The sequence below is a fragment of the Mangifera indica genome, chromosome 5 (assembly GCF_011075055.1).
Source record: "Mangifera indica cultivar Alphonso chromosome 5, CATAS_Mindica_2.1, whole genome shotgun sequence".
NCBI classification, from domain to species: Eukaryota; Viridiplantae; Streptophyta; class Magnoliopsida; order Sapindales; family Anacardiaceae; genus Mangifera; species Mangifera indica.
Window position 1 is genome coordinate 1,024,011 of NC_058141.1, and position 12,539 is coordinate 1,036,549.

Here is a 12,539-nt window from a genome sequence, read left to right on the forward strand (position 1 = left end):
GATGCTCTCTCAATGATATCTCTCCTTCTCCGACACTGTCTCTCCTTCTTGGCCATCTCTCTCAGCGCTGCTCATTTTTTTGGATGATGAATGATTTATTTAGTTCATCATCTAAACAAATGAGTGGTGTTAGGAGAGATGACTGAGAAGGAGAGACAATACTGAAGAGGGAGAAATATCATTGGGAGAGTGCCAGAGAGTTGTTATTCATCAAAATATTCACTAAAAAAATGAAACTTTAAGAGGAAATTCATAACTTTTCAAAACTTAAGTATAAGAAGAAATTGTTAATTTTTAGAGTTTATAAAAAAATAAAATTTTAAAATTAACAAATGTTGGTAATTTTAATAACTCATAAATTGGTATTTAAAATTTTAAAATATAATAAATGAATAAATAAAAATTTGAAAAAAAGAGTAATATTTCAGTAGGAATAAATCCTTTGGCCTTTTCTATAAGACTAAAAGACTTATTCTCAGCCAAAGCTTAGTAACATGGCAGGCAATAGCGGCGAAACTCACCTGATGATAGAATCTCCAAATGAAACTGATAATAGGAAGTGGAATTATTGTCCTGATTTTAGTGTTGATGGGACAAAGCAAAACTTATCCTTGACATCATTTTCTTTCCTCACTTTGTGTATACATAAAAACAAAAAAAATTACCCTTTGGTTTCACATCTTTAAAACTTTGAATCCTTATAGAATTATGTTTGGATACTGGGAAAATATTTTCTTTTGTTATATTGGAAAGTGAAGAAACAAGTAGCGTTTTGAATTAATTTGATTTTTTATTTGAAGAATGAGAGGGAGAAACATCAATTTATAAGGGTGCTTTTGTAATTATACTAAAAAAATAAATAAAAAATTTATAATTAAACTGACAGAAAAAACTAACAGAACTATATGATGGGTAAGAATTCAAGTTTTAAAAGGTTCGGGTCCAAAACGTTCTTAGTCAACTGTATGGTCTTCAAACTGAAAGTGATCGTTTCCCATTGTAGGCCCAGAATCTTGGTCATTTGCGTAACTTTCTTCGGTGGCTCGAGGAAAATACATAAATAATAATGGTAATCATTTACTGATAATTCTTTAGTTTACTTCGCCAAGAAGAAAATAAAATAAAATAAAAACAAAAAAGTTAATTAAAAAAAAAATAATCCTGCGAGTCAAGGCACTCTTCATCTTCAGCTTCTTCTTCTTCTTCTTCATCAATATTCTCTTCCAAATTTCTGATTCCACTCTCTCGAATCATGTCCACGTCATCACCTTCCATTGGCTCCTCCTCTGCCTCCACGAACATCATGCTCGCCATCGTCGAAAAGAAGACGTCTTCAATTGACCTCTACCGTCCCTTGCGCAATTTCATTTCCCTCACTTACTCTGAGCGCGAAGCGATCAATCTCGAGGATGATCTCCTCGTTCTCAAGCAACTCCGCTCCGACATCGAGCGTGTACCCGACCCCACGCCCTCCACGCGCCGCGATCTCTTCATAAATTACTTCAAGGCCCTCTGCCTCGTGGAGACGCGCTTCCCTATCTCCCCTGACAAGGACCACATCAATACGCTGACGTTTTTGTGGTACGACGCGTTTAAGACCAAGCAGAAGGCCAGTCAGCAGAACATTCATCTGGAGAAGGCAGCGGTGCTGTTTAACTTGGGGGCGGTTTATAGTCAGATTGGGCTGTCGTTTGATCGCGCCACTGTGGAGGGGCGGCGGCAGGCCTCGCACGCGTTCATTTCGGCGGCCGGAGCGTTTGCTTATTTGAGAGATAATGCGTCCACGAAGGCGAGTATGGCGAGCTCCACGACGGTGGACGTAGGCCTCGAGTGCGCCGGAATGTTGGAGAGGTTGATGCTGGCCCAAGCTCAAGAGTGTGTGTTTGAGAATACGATTGCTAAAGAGAGTACGCCTGGTGTTTGCGCCAAAATTTCTAGACAAGTTAGTGCTTATTTTATTTTTAAAGCTTCGATTGATTGATTAATTAATTAATTCAATAAATGTTCTTATATATTGCATTATGATGAAATGAGAAACTGTTTTGACATAAGTTTAGATTGTGTAAATATATAGATTTTGCAGTGCTTAACTTTTAGGATTTAGGGGTATTCTAAATATATAAGAAATATATGTTTATTTGGATTTTGTATTGCCTGATTTCTGAGGTTTGAGGTTGTAATGTTATAACTGCGATGATTTAGCTGTGAATTGTGGAAGTTTTTGTTGAACTTTGATTAGTACTGTTATGAAGTTGACTTGAGTTTTGACGATGAGTTTGTTGATTTAAGAATGAAAATATTTTAGGAAGGATGAGGGATATTGGTGTTAGGTTTTTTCAGCGTGATTTTGAATGTAGAAGCTATTTAAAGGATTGCAAATTTTATGTGGATTTTTGTGATCTTTACCTTGCTAGTTTTAGTATGTTAAGATGAGAGGTAATGCTAAACTGTAGTGAATACAGAATGTGAAATTCTGCACAATTATTGTGATGTCATGGGTTTATGTATGTATATGTATGTAAGAGGAGATCACATGAAAAATGGAATTGATTCTTTTGTATCCTCGTTTAACTGGCCATTTGCCAGGAGTTTTGGGTCTAATGCCGATATTTTAGCAAAAAATCCAATAAATCTAAGTGTAGTGCTTGGTGTATTGATGTTTTTTGGATAGGGAGTATGTGCAAGTTGTTTATTTCAAGAATAGGCTGGATCCAACCAGCTGCACTTTTTTTTGTTCTAACCAGGTCTGTGTATAGTGCGATGGTTTAGCTGTTTGTGGAACTTTTTTGTTGAACAATATGAAGTTGACTTAAATTTAGATGGCATTTAAGAATGACAAGTGATTGAAAGGTGAGGGATATTGGTGTTGGGTTTTCTATGTTGTGATTTTGTATCTAAATTTAGCTATAAAAATTGCATATTTATTTGGATTTTGTAGTTGATAATTTATGAGATTTAGTGTATTGAGATGATACGGAATGCAAAGCAAATTTGAAATTCTCTATAACTAGTTATCCAAGTTTTTGTGTGATCTAAAACTTCTAATTTTTTATTTTGATTTTTATTGACTCATATTTGAGACTGCAGCCACTAGAAAAATAATGGATTTTAATCTGTAGGCAACACTTAGGAATTGAATCTGGAACTTGCCAGGGCAAACCATGGGTCTGAATGATTGACTAAAGCCCCATATTTGTGCGACTCCAAACAGTTTTGAAATTTGTTGATCATTTTGAATTTAAAAAAATTTGAAGTGATGTTGTTTGTTGGTTGTGGCCCCATAAATATTATAAGACTGTCTCTACTCAGGATTTACTTGATCACTTGTATAACTTATTTATCATGTGTTTAATTAAAGGTTGGGCTATATTATGAGGAAGCTTTAGCAGCACTGAATGTTGCGCCTCTGAAGGATCATTTGGATAAGGGATGGATTTCTCATGTACAGCTTAAAGCTGCTCTATTCTATGCTGAAGCTTGCTATAGGTATAGTTTAGAGCTGCATGAGAAAGAAGAGATTGCAGAAGAAATTGCACGGTTGAAGAGTGGTATTAGTGCTTTAACTGAGGCAAAGAAGTCCTCGAAGGGTGCTGCAGCGCAACTTTTGGATGCAATGACCAAGTTAGATGCCAATCTTAATCGCAATCTTGAGAGAGCTGTGAAGGAAAATGATAGAGTTTACCTCATGAGGGTACCTTCCCCCAGTTCTTTACCACCTCTGCCAGCATTTTCCATGGTAAAGCCAATTTCAATGAATGAGGTATTGGATGCAAGCAAGGAGAAGATGTTTTCAAGTCTTGTTCCTGATAGTAGTGCAAAAGCACTTTCCAGGTATACCGAAATGGTTGATGATGTCATCAGGACACAAGCTGAGAGACTGCAGCAAGGGAGTGAACTAACTCGGGTGAGGCTCAAGGAAATGGACCTGCCAGATTCTGTTCTTGCCTTGGAAGGGAATATGACTGTTCCTACCAATCTTAAAGAGGATGTGGAAGCCGTGCAGATCAGTGGTGGTCCAGCTGGTTTGGAAGCTGAGTTACAGCAACTTAGGGATCTGAAGAGGGTGAACCAGGAATTGCTTGTCCAAACTGAGGAACTTTTGCAGAAAGAAGCAACTGAAGATGCTCAATTTAGAAGTCAGTTTGGAACTAGATGGACTAGGCCGCAGTCCAGCACTCTGACGAAGAATTTGCAGGATAGGTTAAATAGATTTGCAGGTAACTTAAAGCAAGCTGCAGAAAGTGATACTCGAATTGAGCGTTCAGTCAGAGATAATGCTGCACTCATGTCAATCCTTGATCGTCGTCCAGTAAGCATCTCTAACCGTGTGCCCTTGTTCTAATTTGTGTAATCTAGTTGTTTTATTTCTGCTCTATCCTTATACTATAGGTCTTGCAGGGAGCAAATTATCTTTTGCCAATATTTGTGTGTCAATCTTCATTTTTATTTAATTTAAAATTTTGAACAGTGTTAGGGTGTATGATGGAACTTGCATGCTAATAAGAATCTTGAAAGCAATTGCTTTCTTTCTCTCTTGGTTACTCGCTAACCATTTTTGAATTCTTCAATTTGGATGGTTGGTCAGCTTAAGGATTTTCAAGTTGGCTGTTTTTAATTGGACATTTTCTTTATAGGTTTAAAATTTAATACAATAAATTTTCTGCCTGTTGGATTATTACATGTGCCCTTACGTATTTGGATTTCTCTCTTTTCAGATAGAATCTGCTCTTCCTACTCTGGCCAAGCCGATAATGTCTTTGGATGCAACTGAGGATGCTATTGTGGGGGCCTTGAAGCAGAGCTTGGTAATTTCTAATTTTCATTCTAATTCTTTTGTGCTCATGTTCTAAACTTGTTATGATTTCTGTACTAGTTTTTCTCCCATCTTCTCCATTTCAACCAAAAAAGAATAAAGGAAAAAAAATTAATCAGGGGGCCCAACAATTATGATCGTAGAAACCGTTCATTTTAGTCCACTAGCAATGAGCGATATCTGTTTTTTTTCTGTTTGCTGCAATTAACGCGAGGACTGTTCTTGATGTTTGCAGAGGCAATTGGAGACTCTTGGTGCTCAAAGGGCTGGCCTTGAAGACATGCTCAAAGAGATGAAAAGAAAGGTCTGCTTAATTTCTTTGGTGTTGATGTTGTAGCTAACTTCTCGATTTAATGTAGCCTTTCTCTTAATTTATTTTTTACCTGAAGTTCCTTAAACATGGGTATATTCGGTAAAATGTACATGAAGATGTAACCTTTGAATCGATGGCTTAATTTCCTATCGGTAAATTCATGTGTTGTGCCTTCCGTAATGGTACTTGGTTATTGGTGATTGTTTCTCTGTTGCAAATTAATTGTTGCATTTTTATCTATGGTACATTTCAGAGGCTTCTTTTTATGGATGAAGCAAAAATTTTCTATATTGATTTCTCTTTTTATTTATGTGTCAGTGCCAGTGATTATTGCTTCTGGTGTATACTTGGTTTGGCTTATGATATATATGTATGTGGCTTCAGGATGACATACTACCTAAATTGATGACTATCACTGGATCACATGAGGATCTATTTAGAAAGGAGATTTCGAAGTACGATCATATTTGTGAAGACATTGCCCATAACATTGAGGCACAAGAACAATTATTGTATCAAATTCAGGTTTATGTCTTGCTTCTACCATGGTTTCTAAACTCACTTAGTTCTCATTTCAGTACTTCAGAAAACCTCTACAATGTCCTACAACAAGTGCATAGCATTCTATTCCCTTTTATTTTAGAGAGCCATGCTATATGCACCCAGTTTTAGCTAGCTAGATGATGTGTTGTTATTTGATTGAGTGTTATTTTATTTTTAATTCAAAATCACCCAATTACATGATGACACATAATTTAGATACATAATTGGGTACTCAAAACTGAGTGCACATAGTTTTCTTGTTTTTAAAATGTGGATTTTTTTTTTTCACATGTTCCTTTTTAATAGAGCTAATTCTAGAATCAGTATGTGTAAACAACTGGTTTCTGTGTTCCTTTTGTCAGGCTCAAAATGAGGAGTTTTCCACCATTTTTAATCTTGAAGACTACAAAGGTAAAGTCCTTTGCTTCCTATTTGGCGGCACCATGCTTATTTTATATCTTGATTGACAATTTTGTGAGCTTCTATTTAATATTTCATTTGTTTGTGTGTTAAAACGATATTTTTTTAGTTTGCATCATCCTCATTCAAGTGCTGCATCCATTGTTAGCAAAGTATTGTTATTTTTGTTTGATTTTGTTTATTTCTTTCTTCATCTCAGCATCCCGAGAAAAGTGTTACAAGCAAATTCAAGCTGCCATAGCCAAGTATCGAGAAATCAAGGAGAACCTTAATGAGGGATTGAAGTTTTATGTTACCCTTCAGGTAAAAAATCACTCATTGCATGCTTAAGTTTGGAATATTTGAGTCATTGTATCTAATGCCTGCATTTGAGTCGAATTGGCCCGAGTTTGATTGCCAACTTAGCTTGATTGAGCTCGGATCAAATTGTGAAGGAGTGAGTTCGAGCTTTGGTAGGGTAATGAGCTTGAGGTGGAGCTAGGAGTTGTTTGGCTCGACTGACTTGCAGGCGACTCGATTTTATTGATAACTTGTTTTTTTGTTCAATTTAAAATGTTGTTGTTTTAAACTGCAGTGACAATAAGGAAGTATAGCAAAACGATATCATTTTGTTTAATTCAAAATGATGTCGTTATAAGCCACAGTTATGTTATAAGTGTAGCAAAACAACATCGTTTTTTGTATTACTTAGAGGTGAAATAACGTCATTTTGGCTAAGTGATTTGGTACTAAGTCTTATTGAGCTGAGCTCAAGCTTCACCATTGATTTCAAGCTTGACTCAACTCAAATCCAGCTAATTGTATCCTCTTTGTTATTAGTGAAGGTTATTTTATTTCTTTTTTTTTTTAATGGAAACAAGTGATTATTGTGTAGACCTGCCTACTTTCATGGATATTTCTCATGTCTTTGCATGTCAAGCAGGATGCGATCACAAATGTCAAGCAACAATGCAGTGATTTTGTTATGACCAGAAACATCCAGTGTAGAGAAATGATGGAAGATGTACAGAGAAACATGGCAGCTCTCAGTTTCCAGGACCGCAAGACCTCTAGTTCTTACGATGGCAACTACCCTCATCAAAGTCAAAGGTCAAGTGCACCGCCGCAAACAGAGCCCTCACACGGACCACCCATGCCACAGCCCCAAAGTCCGTACTACCGACCGCCAGAGCAGCCAACTATGCCCAGTTATGGCCACCCGCCTCTCCCCTATGGCACCCCGCAGCAATCATATCCTTATCATCCACCCCCTGCTCAAGCTGCTCCCTACCAACCTTCACATCCACAACAGCCACCGCCAAGCCACGAGTATGGCCAACCTGCCTACCCAGGGTGGCGGGGACCTTACTACAATGCCCATGGACAACACCCTGGACCTCAGCCACATCCCCCCTATACAATTCCGCGGCCATACACGTATCCTAACCAAGGTGGGTATTATAAGCAATAATTGTGCTGCATCAATTATGTTTTCTTTATTTCATCTTGGTACAGCTAGATTCTACATTTGTGTATGGTGGTGTTTTTTCGGCTTTTGGTATTGCTTTGTATAGCCTGAGGATTTCATATATTCAGATTTATGCAAGACAATTTTTTTTCTCAATCATTTTATAAATTCAGCAGCAGAAACCCAAATGATTTAAAAAAAATTAAAAAAATTAAAAAATGAGAAAAAATGACATGGCCTCTGGATGAAGAGAACAAATGGATGAAAGAACCATACATTGAATGAATGTAATGTTATCTCACCTTGTATCAGCTTGCTGCCCATATTATGCCTATCATATTCCTATTTCTATTTGGCCAAATGACTATTTTCCGCCCAACGTTTGTTTAAATGATAATTCTCATGTTATGTCTTTAAAAAACTATTTTCTCATCAACATCTTAAATGTAACCGTTATTTTTAACTTTTTAATTTTTAAAAAAGATTTATATTATTTTATTTATATACGCGTAATTGACTATTATTGTATCTATAAAGTTAGAAATATTACAATAATTGAATAAAAGTAATTCTTAAGAAAACAATATTTTTTTAAAAAAATTCAATTGAATTTAATTGATAATATGATAAATTAATTGATTAATTGCTTTGAATTACAAAACTTATATTCTTAACTAAATTAGGAAAACTTATTATACTAGTTTAACTAAAATTAAAAATATTAATTAATCCAAAATTTTAAGAAACTATAACTCTAGTAAATAATATTAATAGATTTTACTAAAATTAAACTTTCTTAAAAAAATATTTCTAAAAACTCTTTATTATATTTGGTAGCTTCTTAAACTTAAAATAGAACTCTTGAAATTATTAGAAAAAATAATATTAATAAAATATTCAATTAATTAAATTAGACTAGAAAACTTGTCTCTATATGATTTGCTATATAAACATGTGACATAAACACATCAGTCACGCCAAATATGTTATCATATCATCCTGGGTTGTCACATTATCTCAAAAATTGATTTTATTTGTTAAATTTAGTTCATATGTAATGTAAAGGGGATATTTGATAATAATTTAGGGGTTAAATAAAATGTTTGAAAAATGTGGGAGTCATTTTGATAGTACACAATATAAAAAGGACTGAAATAACATGTTAACAATAGATAGATACATTTTAAAATAAAACAACATACAAAGGTATTAAATGAAATGTTAAATAATTAGGTGGTAAATGTTAAAAAAATATGAGGGTATTTTGATATTAAACATTGTAATAATGTTTTAAATGGAATGTTAGGAATAAATAGATGCATTTTGATACAAGACAACATATAAAAGTGTTAAGTGAAATGTAAGATAACTAAAGGGGTTAAATAAAATTTTAAAAAAAATATAGGGGTTTTTTTTGATAATAAACATTGTAAGCTGATTTTAAATGATATGTTACAAGTAGATAGATGCATTTTTATATAAAACAACATGTGAGTGTTTTATATGAAATATTAGATAATTATAGGGGGTTAATAGGAATGTTGAAAAAAATATCGCGGTATTTTGATATTAAACATTGTAAGATGGGTTTAAATGATATGCTAAGAGTTGATAGATGTGTTTCTATAGAAAACAACATATGAGAGTGTTATATGAAATGTCGCATAATTATGGAGGTAAATAAAGTGTTAGAAAAATATGAGGGTGTTTTGATATTAAATATTGTGAGAATGTTTTAAATGAAATGTTAAGAATAAATAGATGTATTTTGATACAAGAAAACATACAAAAGTGTTAAATAAAATGTTAGATAATTATAGAGGGTTAAATCAAATGTTAAAATATGGGGGTTTTTTATATTAATCATTGTAAACCGGTTTTAAATAATATGTTATGAGTAGATAGATGTATTTTCATCCAAGATAACATGTGAGGGTGTTATATGAAATATTAGATAATTATAGGGGTTAATTAAAATGCTAAAAAAATATGAAGGTATTTTGATATTAAACATTCTAAAACGGTTTTAAATAATGTGTTATGAGTAGATTAAAACATTTTGAGAAATTGCAGGTAGCATGTATATCAATAAATGGTAATTATGGATTTTTTCTTATAAATGTTTAATTTTTCCCAAAAATTTGTCATTGTAGGATTCATAATTAAAACACATGATTATGCGTTGGTTCATTTCCAAGGATAATGAATTCAACATGATTACAACACAATGAAATATGTTGGAGGATGTAAACAACTGATTAAAATTCTCTTTGAAACAATATTCGAGGGATTTATTCAACTTTTGAAGAAACATTATGGTATTGATCTAATCAAAAACTACTTTCAACTATCTATGAAGCAAAAAAAATTAAGCTCGACTGCCCCTACAGATCCAAAATGATAAAAATGCCTAAGGTCTTATTAATATGTCTCAATATTTGCGGGAATATATTCATATTTTTATTATATATACCCCAATTGAAAGACAAGAAAAAGAAGAAAAAGGAAAAGTTAGTGAAGTGAAAAAAGAATATGATTTAAAAGACTTGATTGATTTCAGTAACAATGCATTGTATATTGTAAATTCATAGGCTCATAGAGAGAAAGATAGGGTTCCCGATTGGGATAACTTTGAATGGAATGACATGATTGATATTCCCTTTAATGAGGCAAAGTCCGAGCATATGTTACCCTATGGACAGAGAAGAAGATCAGCCGTCATGTGTCAAAGTCTACACGTTTGGAAGTTCAACCAATTACACCTTTTCGATTTCAAGTTGTTGGTTTTGGTGGATACATGGACATTGTGACTTTAATGAAATGTCTTGTACGTACAAAAATTTCAGCTTTTACGTATTTTCATAAGCATGTCGTTGTTGTTGTAAGACACATAAGACTCACAAATGTCAATGCATGAGTTCATCTATCTTTTGCATCGAATTCTACTTTGCAATATATACGTAACCTATCAACCTTTTGGAAACCAATCCAAATGGTTGCATGCATCAGAAGAAAGAGTTATCCTTACCCCCGTTCTGGATCGTCGTTTACCCGATTGCCCTTTCAATAGAAATCGACGTCCTTTATAGGGGAAAAATGTTACACCCAGAATTTGTAGTTGTTGTAAGCAACCAAGGCATGTTCGAACCTAATGTAAAACCCCATCACTGGTTTTGAGCTCCGTCTCACAAGATTCATTTAGAAAAGGTAAAGGATCGAGGTCTTGACAAACGTCAGTTTAGTTTTATTAATTATATGATTTATGATTGTTGTTCAAATCATATGTAATCGATGTATTTTTTATTAATGTTTCAAATGATTAATTGTGTTCATATGTGATGTAATATATTTATTGTGAATATTTTCTTCATTTCATATTTGTTATAATGAACATTATTATTGTATTTATTAGAATTAACTTTTTCTAATTTGATTCAATATTATTCATAAACTAATAATGTGATTAAGTCTATACAATTAATTAAAACTATCGTTCTGAAATGATATCTTAATTTATCAATTCGCTTAAAAATTTAATTGGAATAATGTTATATCAATAATTTTCATATCTAAAAAATTTCATATGTAATAATAATATTAATGTTGAAAATATTTCAACATTTCACTAATACCATAATAATGAAATCAAATGCATAACTATATATAATGATAAATAATGTATATCATACACATATGCATATACAATAAATAAATATATATAACCATATTAGTAAACTTATAAACAATGATCAAACTAAATATACATCTGTAATCTATTCGAAACAATAAAAATACAACTGCAACGCTAAATACCGATGCATAAAAGTGGACGACTCTTGGGGAACAGTCACGCTCTATGACAATGCTAAACATTATATAAAGTGTAACATATAAACGCTACAATCATCGGAGCCCTCGCCCTACTAGGGAACACCCTTTGCTTGATGTAATATTAAGGGATCACCTCGGGGTGTATGCCCGGACGTTGTCCTAAAATCCTTCGCCTCTAATAACGTTGGTATGAATGTTGTGTACGATTGCATTCATCGATTGAGCATTTGTAAACTCCCTAAATATGCTACCTCGGAGTCATATACCGTAATTTACCAATCACAAAAATTTATAACTCTGACTATCCAATATGCGCAGTCGAAGTTTATAGGGATGAAAACCTATAAACATTGAAAAATTAGAATAGATACACGTGTAGTATATAAATTAATTCAAAGTAAATTATAATGGAAATACTATTATACTATACCATGTCGACCTTCCTCTATGGTTTGTAAAACAAATTGGGGGTATAATTTGCCTCACCCATCTTTGTGAACATCTCAAAAAATCGGTACTCCTCTGTCGGTGTAGTAAGCCAACTACTGAATGCTATCCTGATATGTCTTACAAAGAAGGTGTGGTTTGTGATCCAACATTGTGAAACGATCGTTTAGTGATCATCCTGGTGCCAACATAATATAGCCAAGAAAGAATCGACGTGCTGAAATGGATATAAAAAAGTTGAATTGTGTTAGTTATTGACGAGTATATAAAATTTTTAACAAATTATATAGTAAGCATAACTTACATCATCAGTCAGCCACTTGCGCAGCTCCACGACAATCCTCCAAAAATTATTTTTGAATTTTGGTTCGATGAAATAAACTTTACACTCGTCGGATGTTGCAGCTCTGATATACCATGCAAGAAAAGATTCCTCATGCTCTGCAGCAGATGATGGAATGGTCTGAAGTTATCGTTTCACCCTCGATTTGATTGGATTTGTATACAGGGTGTGAATAAACAGACCCTTTCGGATGACCTGACCATGTGTAGTATGAACCAACTAAGAAAACAGACAACTGTTAATTAATTATTTAATCTTAAGTAACAATTACGATTTAATTAATTAATATTACTTTATCGAAGATTGCCAAAGGAGGTTGGGCGGGGGAATCCTTTATCGTACTCATGTCAACTGTCCATACCCCCTAGATGGATTGCAAAAA

The 12,539-nt window shown here is 33.7% G+C and overlaps 1 protein-coding gene across 1 annotated transcript; it reads left to right on the forward strand.

Annotated features, from left to right (window-relative positions):
• Nucleotides 1-1,133: 1,133 nt before the first annotated feature.
• Nucleotides 1,134-7,692, forward strand: LOC123216918 (vacuolar-sorting protein BRO1-like). Its single transcript, XM_044637577.1, has 8 exons — nucleotides 1,134-1,942; nucleotides 3,359-4,309; nucleotides 4,716-4,805; nucleotides 5,049-5,117; nucleotides 5,511-5,651; nucleotides 6,032-6,080; nucleotides 6,289-6,392; nucleotides 7,012-7,692. The coding sequence occupies exons 1-8, from the start codon at nucleotides 1,253-1,255 to the stop codon at nucleotides 7,537-7,539; spliced, it is 2,622 nt and encodes an 873-aa protein (XP_044493512.1). The 5' UTR covers nucleotides 1,134-1,252; the 3' UTR covers nucleotides 7,540-7,692.
• The last annotated feature ends 4,847 nt before the right edge of the window (nucleotides 7,693-12,539 follow it).

Bases quoted from the DNA above. Each gene is read 5' to 3' on its own strand.
- LOC123216918 (XM_044637577.1), top strand. From the start codon at position 1,253: ATGTCCACGTCATCACCTTCCATTGGCTCCTCCTCTGCCTCCACGAAC. The intron at 4,310-4,715 runs GTAAGCATCTCT...CTCTCTTTTCAG, and splicing joins CAATCCTTGATCGTCGTCCA to ATAGAATCTGCTCTTCCTAC. The intron at 5,118-5,510 runs GTCTGCTTAATT...ATGTGGCTTCAG, and splicing joins TCAAAGAGATGAAAAGAAAG to GATGACATACTACCTAAATT.